This window comes from Capsaspora owczarzaki (genome assembly GCF_000151315.2).
Source record: "Capsaspora owczarzaki ATCC 30864 unplaced genomic scaffold supercont2.4, whole genome shotgun sequence".
Lineage (NCBI taxonomy): Eukaryota > Filasterea > Ministeriida > Capsasporidae > Capsaspora > Capsaspora owczarzaki.
In genome coordinates, this window is record NW_011887295.1 from 1,046,360 (window position 1) to 1,071,947 (window position 25,588).

Genomic DNA, 25,588 nt, shown 5'->3' on the forward strand with positions numbered 1-25,588 from the left:
TGCAAACAACACAAAAAACAAACAAAACCCTCAACCCCCACCTCAAACGCGTTGTTTTGAATGTTTTTAACGGCTGGTTTCACTTGAGATTGATGCGAAGAAGGTAGCGAATACGAACTTGTGCAATGTCGTACACGATGAGCTCGTCATGCGTGCAGGATGAGCTGACCTTGGAGTCGAACGGCTTGCCCATCGGCACGGTGATGCTGTCATTCTCAATCTTGATGGTCGACTTGGGGTCTGGAATCCAGCGACCCATGGCTTTGGTGCTGTCCGAGCCAGGCAGCGGCTTTTCCATGTACTGGTCGCGGAAGAGCTCCTTTTGCGTGCCGAGGGAGACCTCGCACAGCATCATGAGAATGGGCTGGTTGGCGCCACCGCGGCAGTAGCCAATCGACTTGTCGCACATGTCCGCAAAGTACACGCCCTTGCCAAAGCGGTAGCCCGAGACAGGCGCCTCCGGGGGAGCAATGCGCAGGCCTTGGCTGAGAATACCGACATAGTTGGTCGTGCCCGAGCCGTGCCAGAGAAGGTGCTGGTTGCCGAGGTGCTTCTTGGTCTGGAAGCGCGTCGACTCGCCCTCGCGGTCGACGCGGAAGGCGGACTGCAGCTCGACCTTCCAGTTGTTCTTTTGGTTGAGCAGGTACGTCTCGCATAGGTTCCACTCGTCGCTGCCGCGGGCGAGCGGGTCGAGCTCGGTCTTGAGCTTGGCGTAGTTCTGGTCGATGACGCTGGTGCCGGTGCTGGGCGCGGCGGCGGTCGATCCGGCCTGCTGGAGCATGAGCGACGTGGCAATCTCAATGTCAATGAGGGCCTCCATCATCTCGACCTTGGCCTTGAGCGCCGAGAGCGAGTTGATGAGCTTGGGCTCCTCGGTGCCAAAGTCGTGCGGAATGTGCGTGTAGAACTTGTTGTTGAGGGCGAGCAGATCGTTGTTGCGCTTGCGGTCGTCCAGCGCCGCGTTTTGCAGGACGGCCTCAATCTCCTTGAGCACCTTGTAGCCTGCCTCAATGTGGCGCTTGCTGAGCTTGCCAAGCGGCATCTTCTTCAGATCGAGCTCCATCGACACGAGCGACTCGGTCATGGCCTCAATGTTGAAGATGAGCTTCATGAGGTCTTGCGTCTCCTTCGGGAGCTTGGACCCACGCGCGTCGCCAGAGCTGGCCGCCTTGAGACGCTTGGCCTGCTCCTCGTCGTCCTCAAAGTCGTACGTGATCTCGACTGGGTAGAACTTGCCCGGTTTCTTCTCCCACGCGCCGTTCTGGCTCCATTTGTTGCCCGTCTTCTCCTCAAAGAGGCGTCGGAACTCGGACTGGGCGGACGACTTGTCTGAAAAGTTCTCCGACTTGTTGGCACCGATGGTGGTGCCGACGCGGCCCCACTTGCGGAACAGAATGAAGGACGAGGCGCGACTGTCGTGCTGGAGCAGCTGCAGTGCATAGTACGAGTTGTTGCCACTCGTCAGATCGGCCAGGGTCATCATGGCGTCCCACAGCACCGTCGTGTCGTCAAACACGTGGTAGTCGCGCACCACCGACTCGCCGGCCGCCGGATCGACCGCACCGCGGCCCTTTTTGACCAGCTTGACGGTCGTGTTGTCCGTCTTGTAGCGCTCCTTTTCCTTTTCGTTGCGCAGCGCCTTGTTGGCCGCCTCGGCGGGCTGGAGGGCGAGCTTGGCCTCGCTGCTGCCGCCAATCCAGAACTCCAGGAAGCCGAGCGTCTTCTGGGCCGCCTTGCACTTGGAGATGACATCCTCGCTCAGAATGGGGATGTGGCGCTCGAGCGCGTCGGAAATTTTCTTGCCCTCGTTCGCAACCTCCTCGGGGGTTGAAATGACAATGGTCGTCTTGTCGGTGACGTTGGTCGCGACAGCACCGCCGAGCTCCTTCACAATCGCGCCCAGCGCCTTCTGGGTGGTCGAAAAGTTGGATCCCGCAAAGACAATCGTCATGCTGTCGAAGGGCGTCGACGTCGTAGCGCCACTGCTGGAGGAGGCGGATGCAGCGGCCGATTTCTTTTCGGGCTTCTCGGCGCCGCCCAGGGCGAAGGGCAAGTCGTTGTCATCCTCCGCAGCAGCGTTGGACTGGGACGACGACGACGACGACGCCTGCGAGGGCATGCTGGCCTTGAGCGTCACCTCCTTGCGCAAAACACGTCGGTGCGGCACAAACTGCCAGTTGGCCAGAAAGTCCACGTCGCGCGCCCACTCCTTCACCACAAACGGAGCGTGCGTGGCGCTGTCGGCCTCGAACGTGCAGCGCGCCCACTCGTTGGCGAACGACTTGCACTTGAAGCTGCCGTTCTCAACCGTGAGGCGACCTTGGCTGCACTCGGGGCACTTTTCCGGCACACCCCAGAGCATGCACGTCGCAATGCGCTGGATCAGGTCGACGTCGCCGCCCTTGGAGCTAATTTCGTTGTCGTCGAGCATGCCGCGCAGAACGACCGTCGGCGTCTTGAGCTCGGACATGGCCTTCTTCAGTCCGTCGCGCAGCTCCCACATCAGCTCGTTGTGGTAGGCAATCAGCTCATCGTCGTTCATGGCAGACTCCTCCTTGCGCGCAGCCTTCTTTGGCGCTTCCGCAGGCTCCTCGGCCTTGCGCTTGCCACGCGTCGCGGCCGCCTTTTTGCCCTTCTTGCTGGCGCCAGCGTCCTCGTCCTCGTCGTTCCCAGCCGCAGACGCAGCAGCAGCAGCAGCGGGCGCGGGAGCAGCGGCCGCAGCGGAGGGATCAATCAGTGCCTTGAGCTTGTCGGCGTCGGCCAGACGCAGATTGTCGCGGCCCTCAATCATGGCAAACGCCGTCAGGCCTCGGTTGCCCTTTGCAAAGTGGCACTTGACGTGTCGCCAAACGGGGATGCGGCCGTCGTGGAATGGGGATTGCACCATTTCGCCTGTCACAAAAAAAGCAAGAAAAAACAAAACAATCCAAATCAACAGCAAGATTTTGTCAGTGAACGATGCGAGGAGGGCGGGTTTAGGAGCACAAGGTTGATCGTTCAAGATTGACAGGAAAGACAAGAAAACGAAAAAAAAAGTTGCAAGCATTTTGATATTTTTTTTTTTTTTTTTTTTTTGTTGTTGTTGTTTGTTGTTTCGCTGGTCTTGGCCTTCGCGCGCCATCCATCGCAAGAAGCGAGCTGGGAACGACTGCCAACGAGCAAGTGGCCTCTGCTGCTTGCTGCCATCTTGCATCTCCACGCTCATCGTCTCAAGGCGGGAGCGAGCGCGAAAGAGGAAGAGCAAAGAGATCGATGGAGCGAAAGGGGTAATCAAACAACAAGTCAAACCATTTGCAAAAGAGCCGCCCCTCACCGATGCGCAGCTCGTCCTTGTCGATCGTGCTTTGGCACTGCTTGCAGGAAGAGCGGTTGGACTTGGCGTATTCAGCGATAAAGTCGTACGACATGGCGACGAGGTGAGCGACGAGTGAGAGAAAAACAGAGAGAGAGAGAGAGAGAAAAAAAAAAATAAGACTGATTTGATCAGTGATCAGATAATGACAAGCATTGAGCAACTGGAGATGATAAAGTCCACAGAGAAGATCCAACAAATGAGAGCAAGGGGTTAAAACTAGCATCCATGCATGCGCAATGGTGACATGAAGGCGAAGATTTGGATTTTTGATCCTTGATTTTTTTTTTTTTTTTTTGGGCTCGTGCTCACACACACACACACACACACACACTCTCTCTCTCTGTTCCGATCCTTTTTTCATTCCATACATCCATTCAACCACCCATTCATCTGTCATTCATTCATCTTTTCCTTTCTTTCCTTTTTCTATTTCGTTCTTGGAGGGTTTTTTTCTTCTTTCTTTCCCCCAATTCAATTCAATTCAATTGGACTCATGGCGATTCGGAATGCCCCTCGTCGCCAGCCACTGCTGCGGTTACGCCCGGCTGTGCCGCTGCTCGCACTCACGGCGCTCTTCGTAGCAGCATTGCTCCATCCATCCAACGCAGCCTGTAAAGCTCTTCTTCTTCTTCTTCCTGTTCTCCCCGCCTTCGTTCTTCCCCTTTTCTCGCTTCGGAAGCTGAAATCAATGAAAACAAAAAAGAAAAAAAAAAAAAGCAAACGCCGACTCATTTTTTGCTAGATCAAAAAGGCTGTTTGACCTTTGACTACTGTTTGCCCTCCGCAAGCCGCATCCAAAACACGCACATTCACACACACACACATCGATACACACACGCGGGTGCTCGTGGCGTATGGAGCAGAAAACAGCAGCGCCCGAAAATAGCCCAGCCACCTTTCGAGGGCGTAAATTTCAAGCCACAATCACGACCACAAATCAAAAATCACGGCAGCAGCGGCTTGCGGTCTGTTGCTATCCTGCCCCTCCATCTCTCTCTCTATCTATACATCTCTCTCTTTCATTGTGTGGCCTTGCCATCCCCCCAAACTGCGCACCTTTGTCAACTCGCGACCTATTGCAAACAACCAACACCCAAAAAAAAAAGAAAAAAAAAAAAAGACCAATAGAAAATTAGTGAAAATTTGGATGACTTTTTATCTTGCGTTAGCCAAATTTCAGCCAATGGTCGACAGCGACATGCGACTCAACGATCTGCCTGCATGGTGTGGCCAGTCGCATACAACCAGCAAAATGACAGATGGGAAGGGAAAGGGGAAAGGGGAAAGGGGAAAGGGGAAAGGGGAAAGGGGAAACTGTCACCCTTCATTTTGCGTTGACTTTGGATTTTGTTTAATCTGCTTCACTCATACGCCATGGGCTCTGAATGAACACTTGGCTGCCAACAGTCCCTCGTACACCAACCAGCTATTCCAGTGTCCTGCTCTGGCTTGCCTCGGGCCAGCGGTCGCCCAATAAAGATTGGACGACCACGTCGCCTTCGCCAGTCTTCACGTTTGAGACAGAAGACCCACCATCGTCGTCGACGTTTGCAAAGTTCCAAAACGGAGAATACTTCTGGTTGTCGTCAAGTGACTCTCAAAGCTATCTAAATCTCGGCGGCACTTCTGTGCCTTCGTTTGCTTTCATGGCAACTATTCAGTTCAAACTGAGCGACGTCACTCAATCATCGCCCTTCATCGTGCTCGGTCGCACGTGCTTCGACTCGGCGACCTTGATCAAAACAAAGTTTGCCCTTTCCCTGACAAAGACAGATTCCAGCACGTATGTCTTTTGTGTCAGCTCGGGCGACATTAACCTGCAAGTACTTGCGGGTGTTGTCTGCGGTCAAGGGAATGCTTCTCCATCGGCGACCACGACGGTTGTTGTCGGCGCCACAGTGACCAGCGGTGCTGCTGTCATTTACTTGAATGGCGTGGCTGCAGGTAACGGCAACGTGAACACTCCGACAACCCAATCGAACTTGCCCGTGTTGATTGGCGGGTCTACCTCCTGTGGCTCGAACACGAACGGTTGTGACGACGATGGATGTAGCCTTGTCTCGAATAATCAAGAAGTTGCCATCGGCGAAATGGTGGTCATTGGAACCGCAGCGACTGGTTTCGACATGCTTTCGTACAGTTGCTTCGCTGCCGACAAATTCGACCTGTCAAATGCTTGCCCGACTGGTAAGAGCACCCTTCTGGCTGCTTGAGTGGCAAGTCAGCTTGCCCTCGCCCCCCCCCTCCAAACACAAACACAGCTCACTGTCGTCTTCAATTCGGTAGGTTGCGGCAACGCTGACGTCGATGCGGGCGAAACATGTGACTCTGGCACCGATTGCCGGACGGATTGCAAGTGCCCTGCGGTAAATTCTTTGGAAGCGACTTTGTTGGGTTTTTGCTCGTCTCCAAAAGGCTTTTGAAGTCTAACGTCGGTTTCGTGCGTCGCAAAATTTGCACAGGGATATGTGTCCGATAACAATCGGGGTTGTGTTTCATTGGCAGTGATCTCCGCCTCAGTGTCGGCTCTCAGCGCCTCATCCGCTGCTGTGAAATCGTCTTCTTTGGCAGCTGTGGCTTCGTCTTCTTCTGCAGCTGCGGCTTCCGCTTCCGCCGTCGCGGTCTCTACCTCATCCGTGATTGCTGCCTCTGTGTCCGCCGTCTCTGCGGCTTCCGTTTCCGCCGTTTCCGCATCGGCTGCCGCGGTGATTTCCGCTTCATCAGCTTCGGCTGCCGCGGTGATTTCCGCTTCATCAGCTTCGGCTGCTGCTGTGATCTCTGCTTCCTCGGCATCTGCTGCTGCTGTGATCTCCGCTTCATCAGCCTCTGCCGCCTCTGTGGTTTCAGCTTCATCAGCTGCGGCTGCTTCTGCGAGCTCGGCTTCGGCGACATCCGTTGCGTCCGTGATGTCAGCATCATCGGCATCTGCGGTTTCCGCTTCCAGAGCTTCCGCATCCAGCGCTTCATCGGTGTCCAGAGTGTCTGCATCGTCCGCGTCTGCCGTGTCCGTATCGAGCGCCTCGGCAGTCAGTGCTTCGCGCGCCTCTGTCAGCTCCATCTCGGCTTCTTCCGTCAGCGCTGTGTCGGCTTCTTCCATGTCGGCTCTCCGTGAGTCGGCCACGTCCGTCATTGCCGAGTCCACGTCCATGGTTGCCGCTTCAAGCGCCGGAGTCGTCTCGGTCTCGCGGGCGAGTGTCTCTGCAGTGTCCGTTTCCGCCAGACTGGCTGCCAACGCCGCCAATTCCTCTGGCAGTGCCATTGGGCCCATCATCGGAGCTGTGTTGGGTGTCTTGCTCGTGGCGGCCATTATTGCGGCCATTCTAATTCGGTGCGATTTGGTTGTTCCTTGTTTGTTGCTCTTCGGCAAAGTGTTGATTTGCGTTCTTTCTTCGCTGACTGAGCGGCGTGTGGTTTTTTTTTGTGTGCGTGTGTGCGCGTGCAACGATAGTCGGCGCCGTACTCAACGCAAGCAGTCTCCGCCATCAGAGCCAGTGGTCGCGAGGTAAGCCCGCCCTCCACACATGCTTGCAGAGTTGATTGTCCCCGATAGCGTTTTCGATGATGTCTCAATTTGCGCTTCGTTTCTTTTGGGTCGGATGTAGCTCGACAAATCCACTCTACCTCAACCACTCAAACTCCTCCTCGGACGTCTACGACCATGTCGGAGCCCACGAATCGCTCTATGCCGATGCCGCTGCGCCGCGGCCCCTGAAAACCGACTATTACGGCTCCCCGCAGGACGCAGAGTCAGCATCGGATGACCTTTACGCGGCACCAGATGCGAAGGCGGGTTATGCTGCTCCAGCGGGCAAGTCGGGTTCTGCATCCACCAAGCCTGGACCAATGTATAGTTCGCCTGAAGACTCGCGTCCATCGACATCAGACGACCTTTACGCGGCTCCGGATGCGAAGGACTATGCTGCTCCATCGAGCAAGTCGGGTTACGCGTCCGCAAAGCCGCCTACATCCATGTACAGCTCGCCTGACGACACACGCAACCCTGAGTTGTACAGCGATCCTGCTGAGCAGTCGTATGACGCGCCGACGTCGTCGTTTGGCTCGTCTGGCGAAGCTGTCTACGCCAAGGTCAACAAACCGCCCAAGCCCCCACTTTCGGCAGCCCAAGTGGAGGGTCTCTACGCCCAGGTGAACAAGCCTCGATCAACGCCCGCGGCCAGCAACCCTGCCATCGAAGACCTCTACGCCAAAGTCAACAAGCCGCCCAAGCCGCCAAAGTCGAGCGCGTAAAGCACCCCTCCCGCCACTTGGTGATTCTGTACAATGTTTTTTTTTGTTTGATGTCGTTCTTGTTCTTGGTTTTGTTGTTGTTGTTGTTGTTGTTGTTGTTGTTGTTGTTGTTGTTGTTGTTGTTGTTGTTGTTGTTGTTGTTGTTGTTCTTGTTGGTTGCATTGTTATTGTCATTGTTATGCTCATGCTCGTTGTCCGTGTTGCCCAAAACCATCGTTACTCTGGTTTGCTTGTATGTAAATGCATTGTTCCGCACGCTGTCGTTCTTGAGCCTTGTTTTTCTTTTTCTTGAGAAATCCTCGCCCATCGAATTTAGAGACGACGGTCGACATGGATTGTTCCATACTGAGCTCGGCATCATTCTATCGTGTTCAGCTGGGAGCTAGGTTTCAAGGCCGATTGGTCGCACTCATTCCGTCCGCGTGTGTTTGTTCGTGCCCGTGCATCACCACCATTCCTCCATGGTGCCATCACAGCCTCAGCCACGACAGCAGAAGCATGGCTGGTGCAACAGCGCGCGGCCACTGCGCCAAGTGCGGCGGCGGCTCTGTGGTTCTCCGTTGAGAGCAGCGTTCAGTCTGCTTGCCGTGATGCTCGTCATTGTCGGTCTGATCATGGCCACGGATCGCAAGCGTATGCTACATGTTCTACAAGGTAATGCCATCCCAACTCGGCCTTTCCAAATGAGGACACAGCCAGGCCAACGACCCGGCAGGGAAGGAAGAAACATATTGTATCCATCAGTCAGTCATTGTGCGACGGCGTACGACTTGCGACAATCACACGACCAATGCAAAACAAAATACAATCATCCCACATGAATTGACCAGAAGGCTTTCTGGCTGGAGCGGTCGGTTGACGAGCCACTGCATTTGTGGAACATTACCTCTGCTTAGCAATCACCCCTTTCATTGGTCATCCTGTTTGCCCACTTCGTCACTCAAATCGCGCGGAATACTTTGGCTTGCAGATAAATCTGACATGATTGCCAGGCAGCGCATCCACCAACGAGATGTCGTGGCCAAACTTGGTCCACTGGCGGTTCGTCAAAACTTCCAGCAGTTGGCCATTCCGCTCGATATCAACTCGTCTCCGGAAACCATCCAAGAGCAACTCAAGACGTTGCGTTCGCTAGTTCCTTCCATTGAGCAACCAGCACGCCGAAGCCGATTGCAGGCCCGCATCGCTCAGCTGGTCGACTTGCACAATTCTGCACTCGTGCTAGCAGACGCGGTTGCAGCAAATCGATCGCTGGCCAGTGCTGCCGCAGCTAGCGCAGCTGTTGCGGCGACCACCATTCCACGCATCCCGCAACGCTTCAACGTCCAACCAGGACCATTCGCCCACCCGGCTCCTGTCAAGCATGCCGGACCACCGCCCGACCCGATCGATCCCGCAAACGCCCAGGCATTACTGGCACTTGCGGCAGCTCGGAAAGGCCTCGGTAGCAGCGTGGAGCGCCAGGGTCTGCCACAGCGGATGGCTCGTCCGATGGGGCTGGCCGACCGTGCGCAAGCCAAGGCCCGACAGCCCGTCAAAGCCGACCCCAACAAAAACCAAGACATCTCCGACACTTTGCCTGCGGCAGCAGTTCGCGCACCCAACATGCAAGACGTCCCCTTCTCGCCAGAGGAGGCCATTGCTCTGAGCTTGACCTGCATCAATCCAGAGGCGCTTCAAGACTGTTGCAATCTGCGCGTCAAGCCGCCCGCTCAGCTCTCAAACAGCGCACTCTTTTTCACCTACACTGGCGTCGAGCCATTGTACAGGCCGCCGTCCGCGCGCACATTCTTTTCGCCCGAGAGTATTCTGATTGCAGTCACAAGCTCCGAGGCCAAATACAGCCACAGCGCGCTCGCCATGAATGCGACGTGGGTCTCTGTTGCCAGATCCCTTGGCATGCGCGTCATTTTCTTTGGAGCATATCCTGCATCTGCGCTGCCCGGAATCGGCTTGCTCCCTGCAGGAGAGAGCGAGGCGTCTTGGGCGTCCCGCGGGCCGTTCCACGAACAGAGGGTGCTCGACATGTGGCAGTGGGTCGCGTTGCAGGCTCCGGCCGATATTGAGTGGGTGTTCAAGGTCAGTTCTGCTCGTGTAGTGTTGTGTCATTGGGGAGAGTTGTCGTGCAGGAAGCGCACCAATCTCAAATTCTGACATGCCGTTTGACGCTTCGTTGGACTTGACTTCTTCGCAGGTGGACGACTCCACGTTCGTCAACCCGCTGCACTTGATCGTGGACGTCATTTACCCTGCAGCCAGGCAATCCAAGTACTTTAACGTGCCAAAGGTGCCAAGAGAGTTGAATCGACGTCGTCATGTCGAGCCGTGTAGCGCGGGATGCGAGCACGTTTATCTCGGCCGCGTCGAAACACTGCCAAGCGATGCGTTGCAAGTCGCCGCTTCAACCGGCGGCTACTTGCTCAGTCGATCCAGCGTTGATCTGCTAGCATACTTGCGAGCGCTGCACACCAGCACTGCCGCAAGCCCACCTCAAAACTCAACCAGAAAGGAGGCTGATTTGGCCAAGTTGCTGCATCGAGTGGAACATTGGACCAAGCGTGTCAATCCGAGCGATCGACCGCGGTACCAAAATCTACTGGAGGCCAGCCAATCTTGTGGGCCCACCGAGCGGGACGACGAGACAGTGGCACGATGTTTGAAAGCAGCAGACGTTCTGCCGACACACAGCGACTTTCTCAAAACCGAAACGCCTTGGGCTGCCGACCAGCCAGTTGACTTGCGCGACCCACCCAACACTCCCTATGCAACCCAGCATGGCGTCGCGCTTGCCGATGTTTGGTGGATGCACAGGTCGGCATGGGGAATCTGCGTTTTCCAGCCCGAAGCATAAAACGGTGGCAACGCTTTCTTCTTAATATTTTGCGTGTTGTTTTTGAGTGTCTGTTGCGAATACAATTCATATTATCCTGCATCCCGAAGCAAGTAAAAGGGAATATATTGAATTGAGGAAAAAAAAAAAAAGGCAAGAAAATTACAAACAAGGACGAGAAACAACCGACAAACAACGACGACGACAACAACAACAACGACGACAACTACCCTCCCCCTGTTCCCTCACACACACGAAGTACGTGGAGGAGTCAAGAAAGAGAGAGCTCGAGAGAGAGCTCGGCAGAACATGCAACAACGAAAAGGGAAAAAAACAAAAATCCACGAACAGGTCGACTGAAAAAAACAACCAAGGTTCCTTGTTTTTTTTTTTTTTTTTACTTGTCAAGCAAATTCAAGCCAAGCTGAACCATCACCCATGGATGGAACTTTTCTTGGTTATGGGAATGCATTCCGGGCACCTCCACAGTTTCGTCGTTTTTGGTGGCGCTCTTGTCGAGATATCCATAGATGCGGTAAAGAACGTCGACCAGCTTCTTCTCAGTCTTCTTGTTGATCTGATCAACGTGGACACAATGTGAAAAAAAATGAGCAACGGGGCCACCAATCATCCAAATAAACCAGAGCAAGCGCACTCCACAAACCTGCAGAAGAACACCCTGGAAGTTGACAGGCAGGCCATATCGGAGCACAGACTCGACAAACAGCCGAACTGCCTTGAGGTGGGCGTAGGCGGTGAACGCCTCGCTGAAGTTGACCTTGCCCCAACGGATCATGGCGCCCCATTGTCGCTTGCGCTCCGTCTCCAAGTTGGTCCGGTCCTTCTTGCCTTGCTCAACCGACGCTTCGTCGAAGGCAAAGTCACGCACAACGAATCTAGGAGAAAAATAGCAAAGAGGAAAGCATGAGTGTACAGTTAAAAGCAGGCAAGACAAAGACATCAGAGTGGGGAATATGAGGGGCATGCGAAAAAAAAACACAAGAAGAAGAAAAAGTCAAAAGAAAAAATTCCATCGGATGGTAGTACATTTGATAATTCATTGTTTGCGACTCAGAAATTGAATTGATCTTGGAATGTAATTTTCGTCACTGGAATAAATTGCGTTTGACGTTTTGTTGCTTCTTCCCTCTCCCTTAGGAACCAACCCGAGCCAAAATCGCCAAGGTGGGGTGGTCAATGTAGTGCAAACAAGAAAAACTCACCTCCGCTCACGAGCGCTAACTTTGTAGTCACTGGCAATCTTTTGGAAGACTGTCACGGTGAAAAGGCCATACTCGCTGTCCTCAGCAATCATCCTGTAGAGCACGCAGAGCAGTGAGTGGCAGAACAGAAAGAGCGTCGCCGAAGTGTTCAGTGGCACGCTCAAAAAGCTTACTTGCTCGACCGCGGCACAACCATGTCGGTAATACGTTCATAGGAGGACTCCCATTCTCGGAAGCTGGCCTTTGGCACGACAACGAGGAGCGTTGTCAAATATTCAGAATCAAGCACAAAGTGCTCCTTCTTGACGACATCCGTGAGCGAGCGAACCAGGAGGTTGCCACTGCGTTTGAAGAAGAAAACCAAGGGAAAAAAAGAAAAAAAAGGCATTAGCTTTCCATGTTTGTGCAAAGCCATGGCGCATTCGCAATCCAAGTGCGCTCAATGACAGCCAGTGCGGTGCTTACGTTGCCTTGCGCTCCAATGCTTGGAGGTTGCCGCGGAGCTGGTTGTATGCCGAGGTCTTGCCCTTCATGCCGTTTTCAATCTGGGAAAGGTGCTTGGTAAGTGTGTCAGTGAGCTCAGGAATGGAGCTCTTGGTCAGGTATCGTGCAGTGTCCCAGTTGAAGTTCTTGAGGTAGGCCGCAGGATCCTCTGCAGAAGCACGAAACACGAACAGTGAGACCACCCACCCAGCCCATCGACACACACAAAACCTCAAAGCCCCCGCAGACAGCGTCAAGAACTCACTGTCGCCAATCACGAGGTTCTCGGACAGCTTCTCAGACGCGCCATTGGGCACCTGCTCGGCGTCGGGCGTCTCTGCAAGCAAATCGGACACGAGTTGTGCCAACTTGCGCACAACGCTGTCGGCAAACATTTCGTGCTTTTGGAGCTCCTCGCTCAGTTGAACAAGGGCATCGAGCGTGCCGACCTAAGGAATTGGCAGAGACGATGTGAGAGAGAGAGAGAGAGAGAGAGAGAGAGATGTGCGATTGCTTCCACACTGGCAGAGTGAAATCCCGCTCGGATTCGATCAAAACAACGTAAACGTAAACCCTTTTCACACACACACTCACCCCCCTCCCACCCCGCAAACCCCCAAACTCAACTCTACCCGTTGGCGACCTGCTGGGTACTGGGGGAAGAAAACCGGCTTTTGGGATCGTCCCGTGAGGTTTTTCGATTGGGGAAGACTTTTGCTCTGCAATCGCCCAGCTCCCCAGTGCTGCGCTCAGGGTGTTTGCACTGACCGAGCCCGAGCCCAACCATCCCTCTATTGGGCGAGACAGCATCTCTTCCCTTCCCCAACTTCTCACGCAAAGGCCCGAGGGCACGCACGAGCAGCCCATTCAGATGCAGCGATCTCGCCATTTTTTTTTTCATTTTTTTTTTTCGCTCGTGACTCTCTTTTGATTTCCCCAATGCAAAGCCCAGCCAAAAAAAAAAAAAAAAAAAAAAAAAAACCAGTTTTCGTTTTTTTCGCTTCTTTGCTTTTTGTATTTTCTGCGTCGTCAAAGCCAACGATGGAGGCGATGGCGGCTGGCGTTCGACAGACAGCAAGCAAGCGACAACACACGCGTTGCTCATGCACTCACGGAGCCACCCGGCCATTCCATCGCAGCGAGCAGAGTGCAGCAGACACCATGTGCTTTTTTTCCTTTTTTTTTTTTTTTTTTTTTTTTTTTTTTTTTTTTTTTTTTTTTTTTGCAGAAGGCGACTTTTTCCTCCATTCTTGACAATTGGTTTGTGCGTCTGGGGATCAAGACAAACCTTAAGATCGGGCACGTTAAAGCGAGTTGCAGTGGCAAACTCTCCTGCGTTGTGCATGAGGGTGCGGAAGGCCTCATCCTTGGACATTGGGCAGGGCGCCGCAACGAGCCAAAACTCTCCAAAGTCTGCCATGGGTAAAAAATGAGGAGTGTGCCATCTCGTTCCGGGTATGGTGTGGCCCGAGTTTAATGGTTGAATGATTGTGTGGTTCGAGTCTGAACTTGCACTGGTACGGTGGGGGGAGGGGGAAGAAAGAGAGTGCTTGGAGCATTGCATGTTGGGATTTTGCATGGAGAGTTTTTTCCCTCTTCCTCCGCCTCCTTCGCCGCTCTCCACGCAAGACTTCTGATGGATTTTCTTTATTGCAGTCCACCCCAATCGAACTTTCTCTCAGTTCGCAACACTCTGCACAACGCAATTCAGGTGTTTCTTAATCTGAATTTGGAACAAAAGTTGACATTTCAGTCCTTCTTTCTTTTCTTTTTTTTTTGTGTGTGTTTGGCTTCCTTTCGCTTCAACCAGGATGATCGGACAGCGCATGCTCGCTGCCAGTCTCCTCGTGCTTGCGATTGCCACTCACCATGCGCTTGCGGCCAACTTTGTCTTTGGGCCCAACACGAAGGTAAATCCTTTGCTTTTTGCTCTTTCTTCGACTCTTTTTCCCTTCTTCTGCAGATCTCTTTCCTGCTGTTTCATTCTCTCGTTTCTCTTCCAATCGATTCTCGTCGACTCTTCCTATTTCCTTGTGCTCTTCTCTCTCCTCCTCTTGGCTGAGAGAGCGAAGGAAGGACTCTCGAGCGCGCGCAATTTTCAAAACCGCGTGGCCGATCTCTTTTTTTTTTTTTTTTTTTTTTTCCGCTTCTCTCTTCTCACTTCTCACCCTGTCTCTCTCTGTCTCTGATAGGTCGTGGCTGACGTCTGGGACGCCGAGAACCAGCTCATTCTGCAGCCGTCGGGCCGGCTGATTGTCACTGGCGGAGACAACATTTACGAGATTGTTCGCTCTGGATCAACGTACACGAAGGTTGGTCCTCTTCTCTCCTCCACTCGCCTCCGTCGGCATCTGCAACACCTCACTCTTTGTGAATGACTTGTGTGTCTGCATGCAGATTCCGCTCATGTCGGGTCCTGGCTACTATCTCGGTCTCTCGCAGGTAACAAATCCCATTTTCGCTCTTTCTCTCTTTCATCTTTCCCCCCTTTCCCTCTTTTTGAAACTGATGAACAAACCAATGGATGAAAAAATTCTTCGTACAACTCTGCCATTAATTGTCAGGCGGACTGGGTGAAGAGAATTGTTGGTCTGCCTTCCTTCTGATTCCCTCCTTCTTTTTTATCGCAGTTATCTTGTTTTTTCTCTCGTTCGCTCCTTTGTTGACACACCTCTCATGCACTCGTCTAACCTTTCAATACGCTCTTTGAATGCGTAGGTGAACAACACGCTGTACGCGCTCCAGTCCGTGCCTGGTTGCTCGACGAACGAGTCGGCGACGACCAACTTTCTGCTCAGCGCTCCGATCGTCGATGGAAAGCAGCTCGTGTTCAGGTACAGTATTGATGGTTGGGCGAGATTTGGCGGGACAGCCCTTGTGGCTCATCGTCGTTGCGTTCTTTTCGTGTCAAAATTACCTTGTAGCAAAATCTACGCAATTCAATCCTTCACACTGCCCAATGGCATGGCATTCTATGACAACAAATTTTACATTGCCGATACGGCATACACTGGCTCTGGCAAGATTGCGACACTCGCCTTGTCACCTTCCGGTGGGTTGCTAGATGCATTTTTGATGCATTTTTGATTTTGGCACAAAAACTAGTCTGTAGCTGCACAATGAGGGGAGAGAGGGAGGATTTGATGTTGAAAGTTGAAACGTGCACTGATTTTTTTGGGGGAACGTGGGGACAAATCCAATCCGATGCGCTGGAGCAGACCCAAACGTGATTACCGCGCAAGTGACCTTCTTGACAACGGCTCAAGCTGAGGCGCCCAACGGCGTCAAGATTTTCAACAACACGCTGTACTACTCGTCCTTGGGCACGGTCAAGTCTGTGCTGCTGACGCAGGTGGGTCGATGTGTAGTTGATGCGAGAACTCAGGCGAGTCCAAAAAAATGACTCACTGTCGTTACGTGCACCCGCAAAGTCTCCGCCAAAGCCCGTCGCTCTCTTCACGTTGGACACGGTCTTGGACGACATGAACTTGCTGAATGTCGTTGGCTACCCCAACACTCTTCTGATGGTGTGCAACTACCTTGAAGGCGAGATTGTGCTCTGGGATTTGACCGAGTCCAAGCAGGTGTACAAGACTCGTCTTGAAGGATTCTCTGGCCCATCCAGCTTGCAGATGAGTGAGTGCTTTGCGCGCATTGACATTGTGGATTATTTTGCGTCTGCTCTTGCTCAAATTGTGTTTGGCTTGGTTTTTTTTTTCCCCCTCAACAGCCGGTGGTGCGCTGGGCTTCCCGCTCGACTCTGTGCTTCTCACTGACAAGGGTGTCGTGTGCTCCCACACGGCCACTGGCAACTTTTTGTCCTACTTTACCATTGTTTACCAGTGAGCGGATTCGTTCCCTCCTGAGTGAATGCTTGTTTTCATGTGTTGATATTAGTCCCCCATTTTTGAATTTTTCTCATGGTTATCTGTTGATTGTTTTGTTGATTGTTTGTGTGAATACTACTGAATTTCTTTCAACGAATGCGACAGTGTAATGAAATTGGACACACAACAGTGACAGCAAACACAGAGACACATACACACACACACGCACACGCACACTCACATGCACACACAAGCACCATGCAGACATCGACACCTAGCCGGCAAGTGTTTATGTATCGGTGGCTCGAGTGCGCAGCAGGAACTTCATGCGCTGGTTGCTCGCATACCAGTTTGAAGCCAGTTCGACTGGCTGCTCGAGGTCACCAACGCGACGTTCCGTTTCTGGAAAACGAACAACAACAACAACAAAACATAATCAGACACAAGCACCTGCCTGCGCGAAACAGTTTTTCAGCTTCAAACACAAAAAATGCAAACTCACGCTCGCCAGCAACCTCGCACAGCACGTAGTGATCAGGATTGTCAGCACGCTTGAGACGGTCCAAAAGAATGGCCACAGCCTCCTTTGCCGTTGCGTTGATGGGAACAACAAAGCTCTTGAAGGTTCCGTCCACCTCATGCACTTGAAGCACTGCATTTGATCGCGGCGCACCGTCAGACGTGGTGCCGTAGCTAGTTTTCGCCTTCCACTATGGAGCATGCAAGTAATCGAGAGTGAGAGCCTCGACGCATACGGCCTTACAGCGAGCAAAACAAACAGCAAGCCACCAGCCCGAGACAACCCCACGCACGTACCGCCTTGACACGGTCTTGGATGCACAAAATGTCATTCACCGACAACTTGTACTCTTCCACCAGGGACGGGTCATGTTCGGGCTCAGGGCGCACAACGCAAGCGAGCGGGAACCAGCCAAAAACGCCGTTTGCAATGCCTTGGCCCCACTCTTCCGATACGGTGCCGCTTTCGTACACCAAGGGCGTGTAAATGATCACTTCATCTGCCTTGAAGCTGAGTTCTGTGGAGTGGGAAAACAAAAGGGGGGCGATTTAGCCATCTTTGACACCGTGCATTCACGTTCACATCTGAAAGAAACGCAGGGAACGCACCGACGTCCGAACCAGTGTAATCCACTAATGCCTTCATCTTCTTGCCAGAGCCAAAAGAATCTCGCGGAGTGCACAGTGAAACATACTACAGGAATCGAGCAGCGATGGTGAGAAACAAAACGAGAATGACCACGGCTAAACATGAAAACATGGACTGCATCCACTACCTTGTACAACTGCTCCTTTTGTTGGGAAATGCAGCGGGACAGGTCTGCAAACCAGCGTGCCTTCTCTTCCGTGGAAGAAGCAATCAGCTGGTAGCTCTTCTTTGGCGTGCCCAACTCAAAAGCTGCAAGGTCCAGAAGACAAAGTTGTGAGCACCGACCCATTGCACAGGTGCCCCCTCTCCCAAGAAGTCAAGCCAAATCAAATTACCCTTGGTGGCATCCAAGACAGAGTCGGCCAGCCAGCACTGCGACAAAACGGCACGCTCTTTCAGCTTGAACGTCGGACCCTTGACTCGAGCCACAAGCAGCAGATCGTTGAACAAGAAAAAGTACCGCTCGACCGTCTTGAGCGACTGAACCTTCTCGACAAGAAGGGTGCCCTCGCGCTGGTAGGTGCGCGACGTGTACACATGCGGTGCAGCCGTGTTGGCGCTGTCTTCGCCTTCGATGGTCGCAGCGCGCGCTTTCCGATCAACCTTCTTGAGGAAGAACTGTCGGCTGGCATCAATGAGGTCGACCGAATCGTTTGGAACAAAGAGCTGGCCAATGGCAATGATGCGGCGCTCGTTCTCAATGCGACGAATGTTCTCGTTCAAGTCGTACGAGATCTTTCGCAACGAAACGACCGCCTCCGTGAGTTTCTCGGCGTCCGGGTGCTCTTCAGGAGTGTGCTTCAACAGGTCCTGTTTTGTGTTTGGCTCAGGCGTTAGGTGATGCGAGAAAGGTCTAACAACAAAACAGTTCAGCGCATGGCACTCTACCTCGAGCAAGAGATTGTAACGTGGAATACGCTGAATCGGCATCAACAACAACGAGTCCAAGGTCTGAAAGCAGCTGGCAGCGGTAGTCTGCAACAGGAAAAAGAGACGATGAGTTCGACAGTTGCAGAGCCAAGAACTAGAAAACCCTCCGCCCCCCACCCAGCTCCACCAATCAGCAACCACACTGTACCTTCAAGAACGAAGAGAAATTCTCAGACTTGGTTTGACAGCGCGAAAGCATTTGCGTGGCAGTGCCGTGTTGATTGCAGTACGTCTCGTACAGTTTCAAGAATGGCGCCTATCATCCATGGGGGCCAAGACCACACCAGACACACGACCATCATGTCAGTTCAAGAATCAATCGACTGGACCGGGACAAAAAGAACCGAGAAACGCACCATGCGCTTGAACACGTCGCCGATGGTGGTGGTTTGCGCATCCCAGGCCTTGACACGTTCGTCCAAGTCCTTGAGCAGCGTCTCATTGATGCCCAGAAGTGACTGCACATTGGGGAAGATGGTAGCCAGCTGCGCAACCCCCCCCAGAAACAAGCGGGTTGCAAACACCAAGTGAGTTACTGAGGCTGGGTTTGTTTGTCGGACTACTTCGTACCTCTTCTGGCTTGAGCAGGCCTTTCTTCTTGAGTGGTTCATAGTACAACTCTTGCATTTGGTGCAGGTGTTTCACGTACGATCGCTCAGTCTGCAATGGGCGCAAAGTTTGAGCGGGCGCGCACAGACACACAACACACAAGCTCTCCTCGTCCCCCATCACGCGCTTGACCCGTACCGAAACAATCTCCTCGGCAATGTTGGCTCGTTTCTTGATGGAACTGTCTCTCGATTCTGTCGAAGATGTGCGTTCCAGTGGTTTTGGAATGGCGCGCGTTTCTGGGGTCTTGACGATCTTTTGCAGGAAATTGCCGGGGCACTTGCCAGCCTGATGATGATGATGCGGTTTTGTTTCGTTGTTTGGGGGAGTTTCATCCCATGTTGAGTGTACAATTACAAAATGGCGCCTTGGTCGAGTTGACAATGCACGAGCTCAGGTACAAGAATGACCAAGTGAAGTGATTTTGAGGTTTACCTTGGACGTGCGCTCGCTGACACCCAGCATCCAGCCGTCGCTGAAGCGCTCGACGCATTGCACAATGTCGCCCTTCTCCAGCTCGATCTCGTCCCACGCGTGCGGAGTGTAGTTGAAAAGCGCTTCAAACTGTCAAAACGCAAGGTCAAAATGTCAATCAAAAAAAAAAAAAAAGCATAAAAAAATAAAAATAAAATCATTTTTGTTTCGTTTTTTTTTTTTTTTTTTTTTTTTTGTTTCCTTTTTCTGTTGTTTTTGGGTGTTTTTGTTGTTTGAGGTTGTGATCCAGCTGGACTGGACGACAAAGGCGGGGGGGGGGGACAAAAGGCGAAAAGGAGGAAAAGCTCAGCAAGATCGAGACATGAGCAGATTTGGAGAGTGAGGGAGAGCACGACCAGCAGACCGACAAAGAAACAAAGGAGCTGGAATGAAAAACGAGCCAAAAAAAAAAAAAAAAAAAAAAGCAAAGTGATCTGAGTGGTGCGAAAAAAAGCCGCGCTCTCTGCTGGACGATCACAGCAGCAGCAGCGATTTGCAGAGAGAGTGAGAGAGGCGGGAGACGAGGATGGATGCGGGGTGATCACGCAAACGATCAGCCTCGACGGCGATGCTGCGACCGCTTGAACGAAACAAGGGCACAACCGCGGCCTCGCCATGCCACGCATCCCCGACCCCCCACAAAATGCGCAGGCACGCATGGCGAAACGAAGATGCTGTTTGCATTTGTCCAAGGGGGGTTTCGGACTTCCACCGCCTCACTCGGCGCTCGACAGCATCAAAACTGAAAGGACCTTCTTGACAAACAGAAAAAAAAAAAAAAAAAACAAAGAGCTTTTGTCTCTTACGCGCTCACGGCGAGCCACAGCCATGGAGAAAATGAACAACAAAGGACGACTGGAAGAAGAAGAAAAAAGAAATTGAATGATGAAGGACGAGAGCGAAAAATTTCACCATTTGAATGAAGAGCTCGAAACAAAAAAGCCTCCGTTTTGACAAGTCGATGATGATTCGTGATTTTCATCCGATCTGCAAACCCAATGACAAGAGTTGATTCGATAATGTATTTGATGGATGAATTAGTCTCTATTTTCTTGTTGGAAGCATGGAGCAGGAAGGTGAGCGGCAAAGCGCGGCTCAGCCATCGCAGCCACCACCAAAGCAGCAGCAGCAGCACCAGCAACATCCAAAGCAACAACCAAAGCAACAACAACAACAACAACAACAGCAACAACAACAGCACTCAAAAGCACCAAGCGTCGCCAACCGCGAAGGGCACGAACGGATCAACTTTCTGTACCAAGCAGCTCACCTCGTCCTGCAACCTCGCGATGCAGCCGCAGATCAGACGCAGCAACAGCAGCAACAACAACACGATCAACAAGATCAACAACCGCTCGTGGCCAACACGCGGCTGTCCACGCACCTGCTCAAGACGCTCAAGGGCGTTCGCCAGCGACTCGTGCTGCGCGTGTAAGTGTCTCTCTCTGAGCCGTGTGTCGCTCAGAGTTTGGATGTGTGCTTATTTTTGGGGGTTTGGTTGTTGTTTTAGTGATCACACCATTAAGCGGACTGTTTGCAAGGGGTGCAGTGCGCTACTCATCCCGGCTTTGACCTCGTCCGTTCGCCTTCAATGTGAGTTTTGGAATTGCCGTTCGTTTTGCATTGATTGTCGCTGACGTGCCAAACAAAAACCCCAGCCGCCTCCAAGCGTGCTCCGTTCATTGTGGTCAAATGTACGTCGTGCGGTAGGAGTCGACGGTACCGCGCAGAGTCCGACTACGTCCCATTCACAGACAAGGTCGGTTTTCGTGGCGAGGACGCAGTGCGCCTTCCTACTTTGGCTCCAACTCCAGCCACGACAACAGAGGCCTCCTAAAGGTCCCGCCTCCCTCCGTCTCCGTCATGCACGCCTTGTATCACAAAAGAAAAAGAAACCGAGCCAACGCGAAACGACACCCGAACAAGAAAGCGACAAAACGACGACATCCAATTTGCGCAGTCTGTCTGAGCAGACGCAAAAAATCCAACTCTGCCAGCTCCAAACCTTCTGTGTTGTAGCTTCTCAACGCACAGGCATACCATCGTCAAGGAACGGCGCCCGAAAACACAAACAACTCAAGCACGGGAACGCCAACACGAAAGGAAGCGCACGGCAGTAAGGCAGTAAGAAAAGGAAGAAAACAAAAAACTCAAACACAAAAAAAAAAAAACATATCGCAGTGGAGCAAGTGCGTGCTTGGGCTGCTTCCCGATTAGGTAAGCGGGTATAAAAGGAGAGGTCGGTGGACCTTGATTTGGGCATTTTTCCTCGGAAACGTAAGCTCAGTCGCCCTTTTTCTGCAGCTTGATTATTCACTGTCTTCTTGTTTTTGTTTTTGTTTGCGTTGTTGTTTTGGTTTTTTTTTCTTCCTTCCTCAAAAACAACGTCACACCTACCCCCGACACTTTTCCATCACGCAGCACACTTTTCAAGAATGCCAGTCGAGCAACCCAACATTATCGCGCCCGAGACCGTCAACCAGCCGGCGCCCAACCAGGTGAAAACCAGCGCCAACGTTCTGCCCATGGACACACAGCAGGGCATGCAGTCCGACGTGATGCGGCAACAAACGCCGACCCAGATGCAAGCGCCGCCCACCCAGATGCAGGCGCCCATGTCGAACGTTGCGCCCATGTCCACCGTCCCAATGCCCATGTCCACGTTGCCCGTGCAGCCGTGTGGCACCTCGCACGCCATGGGAGCCTGCGGTGCCATTGCCCCTGGCTCGTCGCTCAACACGGCACTCGAATTCCGCAAGGCCGGCGCCGAGATTGAGCTGATTGGTGACTACCTCGCCTTGGTTGCCGCCGAGAGCAAGGGCCGTGCTATCGGAGTCTTGGAGCACGACAACGCCATCACGCGCAGCAAGGAAGAGCCCGCGCTGGGCAGGGCGAACGTCGACAAGTTCACCGAGCTCGAGCGCCTCAGCAAGAAGATTTCGCGCCAGGGCCGCAAGCTCGCGTGGCTCAAGACGTCCTCGTTCTTCAACCACGCTGTGCGCTACGACCCCGCCGATCCAGAGGCGGTCGATGCATCCCTGCCGCCGTGCACGCCCGAGATGGTGCGCATGGCAGGCACCACCAAGACCCTGCCCGGCCTCTCAATGTTCCGCCCCTCGTTCATTGGCAAGTCGGCAGACTCGCCACAGCTCCTCCAGACCATTGGCCACGAAATCGAAGCCATTGGCAACTTTATCATTGTTGAAACCCAACGCCACCACACGCAGTCCGAGCTCGACAAGCGCCGCGCCAAGGATCTCAAGGACAAGGACATGTCGTCGTGAGTCCACTCCACTTGTGATTTGGTGTTTGTTTGAGGGGAGTGGGGGGCGGGGAAAAGATTGGAGTGGAAGGTTTTGAATCGTTCGACTGACTTTTGGTTCCTCGTTGTGTCCCACACACTTTTGATGTTGCTCCATCCAACCAGCAGCGCCTGCAAGCACGAGAGCAAGCTCTGCCTCCAGTACGACAAGTATGGCAAGAAGATTGCGCGCCGCGGCACCGAGATCGGCAACCTCATGTTCCAATGAATGAAGCGTTCCGTTCTATGTGTGTGACAGTGTGCGACCAGTTTATTGGTTGAACTTGCATGTTTTCGGCGAACGCCGCTCGTCGTTGTCGCAATGATAGATTGTTCTGCGTTTCGTCGACCAAAAACTTCATCTCGCACATTTGCAAAGTTAACGCTCTCCCCTCAGCTTCTTCAGGGTGACTGTGTCGCGAATGATTCTCCTGTATATCTGGCCTTACTACCTCAAACTCGAGTACAATGCCAACAAAAACTCAATTTCATTGTTGTTTTGAAAAAGAACACAAAGCCAAAACATGTACACACAAGCTGGCGCAGCACCCGCTCGCACAATACGAGGCATCCTGAAGCGCAAGGAGATGCACAGAAACAGAAGAAGAAGAAGAAGAAGAAGAAGAAGAGGGCAAATAGACTCAAAAATTGCCCCCCGAAAAGGAAGGCAGCACAAAATCACACATACGAAAAAAAAAAATCCCATATCTCGAAGCAAAACGCGTCTCCACTAGCAGCCGCAGCCAGAGTTAGCTGCAGGCTTGTCGCCCAAGTCGACGGCGGGCGCTGGTTGGGTCTTCTGTTGAACACCAGACTCGGCAGCGTTCAAGTCGAGCGAGCCGTTTTGGATATTTTGGAAGATGGTTTTGGCGGTCTCGATGAAAGACTCTTCGACGTTGGCGCCACTGTTGAGAAAGGTTGAGGGCATTGAAAGTGTGGATGAGGAGACAGAGACAAAAAAAAAATGAGAAACCCCTGTTTTCCACAAAACTCAACCCCGACAACAGCACCGCACAATCTGGACGTACGTCTTTGCACTGGCCTCCAAGAAAGTCAGGCCGTTGTCGTCGGCAAACTTCTTGGCCTCCTCGTACGTGACGTCGCGTTGGGACTCGAGGTCGGACTTGTTGCCAATCAGGAAAATGGTCGTGTTCGGGTTGGTCAGGTTGCGAGCATCGGTCAGCCAGCTGCTGAGGTGGTTGTATGTGCTGCGCCTGTTTGCGTAGAAGTTGAACGAAGGAGGAGAAGAGGGGACCAAAGAGTGAGAATGACAATGACAATGAGGTCACCCAATGACAACACCCCAACAAAGGGGTCCAACGAGCGTACCGTGTGACATCATAGACCATCAGGGCACCAGCAGCGCCGCGGTAGTATGATCGGGTGACGGCACGGAAGCGCTCCTGGCCAGCAGTGTCCCAAATCTGGAGCTTGATTTTTTGGCCGTTGACCTCAATGATGCGAGTGCCAAACTCGACGCCGATCGTGTGTGGGCAGTCGGGCAAGACTGTTTTTGTTCGTTTCCGGCAAGCAGGGCCGGGCCAAAGTGAGTGAGTGAGGTGACAACTGGCACCAATCTGATAACGACAGCTTTTTTTGGTCGTTTTGAACAGAGCTCGTTGTCGTCGAGCAGCCACATCCAACACTAATCCCTCTTCACACACCCTGCATCCCTCAATCATTCAATACAGCTTCAGACTCGAGAGGCACAAGAACAAAAAGGCACAATGTCAAAAAAGTGCGGTCAACGTGAAAAACGAGTTTGGGACATGAGCACAGAGCTGTTGCTTCACCTGGAACCCCAACCGCCCTTCCAATAGAGCCAAACTCACAACACGCAGTCATGACAAGCGAATCCAACGGAAGGACGCGTGGAACAGGAGCGAAGGAAGAAAGGAAGAGAGAAAGGAAAGAAAAAAAGAAAAAAAAAAAAAAGCACGTCGACTCAGAGGCAGTGGTGGGCAGATGAGATGCGACAGAGTTGGGGCAGGACCAACTCGAACGAATGAGAGAGACACAGAGAGCGCGATAGAGCAAGACTTGAGTTGGGGCAATGGAGGGAGCAGTAAAGAGAGGGAGAGAGGACTTACACTTCTTCTCGGTGAACTGGTGGAGCAGGCAGGACTTGCCGACGCCCATGTCGCCTGGAAAGACAAACAAACAGCACAACGCAAACAAAGCAAAAAGCAGAAACACACAAGTCAGAGAAGCAACAGCAAAAGCTCAATGGAAACAAAACAAACAAAAGCCAATGGAAAAGCGATAGAAAGCAAGCTTTTTTTTTTTTTTTTTTTTTTTTTTTTTTTTTTTGTATTGGATTATCGTTGTTTGTGATTTCGCAATGTGCGCTGTTTTTGTTGTCCAGCGCAAGTCAACCAGCCCACGCACACAATGGGATGATGAGAGAGGAAGTACGTGAGTGTGCAAGTGTGGAGGTGCACTGCAGGACCACCTCGCTCAGCAAGAGGGCTACGAGCGAAAAAACAAAAAAAAAAAAAAGAGCCGAGAGCGGCAGAGAGCGAGCGAGGGACGGCGCGCGCTCCTGGGACGTAGAGAGTCGAGACACACACACGCACGCGGGGCAGATAGAGAGTTGTCGCATTGGGCAAGGGGGAGGTGATGCGGGAAAGGGGCGACAGAACGGACACGGAGAGTAAAAGCTGACGAGAAAGAGAGCGCTGATGCTAGCGTCCCCTCAGTCCCCACACACACACAAAGACTTGTAGTACTGAAGCAAACTGAAGATAAACAGAAGAGGGAGATGGAGAGGGAGATAGAGACGTTACCAATGATAATGTACTTGAAAATGTACGAATAGTTGTATGAAGCCATGATTGAAAAAAGAACGACTGCATATTCATCGCAAAAGTGGGGGTTTGCTCGTGAAGAAGTGAATTTCACCGCAACTCAGAAAGTGTGCTGGAATGATTGAGAAAGCAGGGTGAGTAATATCGCTGGAGCGGAGGCGAACGGACGAAAACTACAGAGGCAAAGATTTCCAAAGATTTCCAAAGATTTTCAAAGATTTTCCATTATTTCCGTCCCTCACCAAAGGGCGATTCGTTCAATGGTTTGGTGGATCATTATGTGAAAGGGAAGTATTTAAGGTGGGGGGGGGGAAGAAGTGAACACATAGTTCA

The 25,588-nt window shown here is 52.5% G+C and overlaps 9 protein-coding genes across 9 annotated transcripts; 5 read left to right on the forward strand and 4 right to left on the reverse strand.

Annotated features, from left to right (window-relative positions):
* Positions 1 to 79: 79 nt before the first annotated feature.
* On the reverse strand, positions 80 to 3,407 carry CAOG_03118 (polymerase; the record flags this gene model as incomplete). The annotated part of the gene is made up of 2 exons (XM_004363900.1): positions 80 to 2,892; positions 3,314 to 3,407. The coding sequence occupies 2 exons, from the start codon at positions 3,405 to 3,407 to the stop codon at positions 80 to 82; spliced, it is 2,907 nt and encodes a 968-aa protein (XP_004363957.1).
* Positions 3,408 to 3,758: 351 nt separating this feature from the next.
* On the forward strand, positions 3,759 to 7,757 carry CAOG_03119 (hypothetical protein). Its single transcript, XM_004363901.2, has 6 exons — positions 3,759 to 3,966; positions 4,763 to 5,542; positions 5,642 to 5,721; positions 5,818 to 6,683; positions 6,804 to 6,857; positions 6,958 to 7,757. Exons 1-6 carry the CDS (start codon positions 3,849 to 3,851, stop codon positions 7,601 to 7,603), a joined length of 2,544 nt encoding a protein of 847 aa, XP_004363958.1. The 5' UTR covers positions 3,759 to 3,848; the 3' UTR covers positions 7,604 to 7,757.
* A 307-nt stretch (positions 7,758 to 8,064) lies between these two features.
* CAOG_03120 (hypothetical protein) lies at positions 8,065 to 10,454 on the forward strand (the record flags this gene model as incomplete). Its single annotated transcript, XM_004363902.2, has 3 exons — positions 8,065 to 8,257; positions 8,574 to 9,682; positions 9,798 to 10,454. 3 exons carry the CDS (start codon positions 8,065 to 8,067, stop codon positions 10,452 to 10,454), a joined length of 1,959 nt encoding a protein of 652 aa, XP_004363959.2.
* Positions 10,455 to 10,528: 74 nt separating this feature from the next.
* Positions 10,529 to 13,578, reverse strand: CAOG_03121 (vacuolar ATPase subunit C). Its single transcript, XM_004363903.2, has 7 exons — positions 13,428 to 13,578; positions 12,405 to 12,588; positions 12,122 to 12,308; positions 11,830 to 11,997; positions 11,657 to 11,749; positions 11,098 to 11,329; positions 10,529 to 11,010 (listed from the first exon to the last, which is right to left on the reverse strand). The coding sequence occupies exons 1-7, from the start codon at positions 13,557 to 13,559 to the stop codon at positions 10,831 to 10,833; spliced, it is 1,176 nt and encodes a 391-aa protein (XP_004363960.1). The 5' UTR covers positions 13,560 to 13,578; the 3' UTR covers positions 10,529 to 10,830.
* A 323-nt stretch (positions 13,579 to 13,901) lies between these two features.
* On the forward strand, positions 13,902 to 16,121 carry CAOG_03122 (hypothetical protein). Its single transcript, XM_004363904.2, has 8 exons — positions 13,902 to 14,049; positions 14,332 to 14,451; positions 14,537 to 14,581; positions 14,858 to 14,973; positions 15,064 to 15,191; positions 15,358 to 15,491; positions 15,571 to 15,775; positions 15,870 to 16,121. The coding sequence occupies exons 1-8, from the start codon at positions 13,951 to 13,953 to the stop codon at positions 15,983 to 15,985; spliced, it is 963 nt and encodes a 320-aa protein (XP_004363961.1). The 5' UTR covers positions 13,902 to 13,950; the 3' UTR covers positions 15,986 to 16,121.
* On the reverse strand, positions 16,095 to 19,982 carry CAOG_03123 (hypothetical protein; the record flags this gene model as incomplete). The annotated part of the gene is made up of 13 exons (XM_004363905.2): positions 19,954 to 19,982; positions 19,109 to 19,237; positions 18,812 to 18,961; positions 18,635 to 18,724; positions 18,421 to 18,549; positions 18,213 to 18,320; positions 18,023 to 18,109; positions 17,470 to 17,944; positions 17,262 to 17,383; positions 17,095 to 17,179; positions 16,783 to 17,003; positions 16,469 to 16,676; positions 16,095 to 16,368 (listed from the first exon to the last, which is right to left on the reverse strand). Coding segments are annotated over exons 2-11 (1,433 nt in total), but the record flags the coding sequence as incomplete, so codon positions are not given.
* A 156-nt stretch (positions 19,983 to 20,138) lies between these two features.
* CAOG_03124 (hypothetical protein) lies at positions 20,139 to 21,181 on the forward strand. Its single transcript, XM_004363906.2, has 3 exons — positions 20,139 to 20,578; positions 20,658 to 20,740; positions 20,806 to 21,181. Exons 1-3 carry the CDS (start codon positions 20,211 to 20,213, stop codon positions 20,982 to 20,984), a joined length of 630 nt encoding a protein of 209 aa, XP_004363963.2. The 5' UTR covers positions 20,139 to 20,210; the 3' UTR covers positions 20,985 to 21,181.
* Positions 21,182 to 21,553: 372 nt separating this feature from the next.
* CAOG_03125 (hypothetical protein) lies at positions 21,554 to 22,930 on the forward strand. The gene is made up of 2 exons (XM_004363907.2): positions 21,554 to 22,427; positions 22,578 to 22,930. The coding sequence occupies exons 1-2, from the start codon at positions 21,583 to 21,585 to the stop codon at positions 22,675 to 22,677; spliced, it is 945 nt and encodes a 314-aa protein (XP_004363964.2). The 5' UTR covers positions 21,554 to 21,582; the 3' UTR covers positions 22,678 to 22,930.
* On the reverse strand, positions 22,918 to 25,289 carry CAOG_03126 (Ras-like protein Rab-14). The gene is made up of 5 exons (XM_004363908.2): positions 25,235 to 25,289; positions 24,539 to 24,592; positions 23,778 to 23,955; positions 23,477 to 23,662; positions 22,918 to 23,353 (listed from the first exon to the last, which is right to left on the reverse strand). Exons 1-5 carry the CDS (start codon positions 25,278 to 25,280, stop codon positions 23,179 to 23,181), a joined length of 639 nt encoding a protein of 212 aa, XP_004363965.1. The 5' UTR covers positions 25,281 to 25,289; the 3' UTR covers positions 22,918 to 23,178.
* Positions 25,290 to 25,588: the final 299 nt, after the last annotated feature.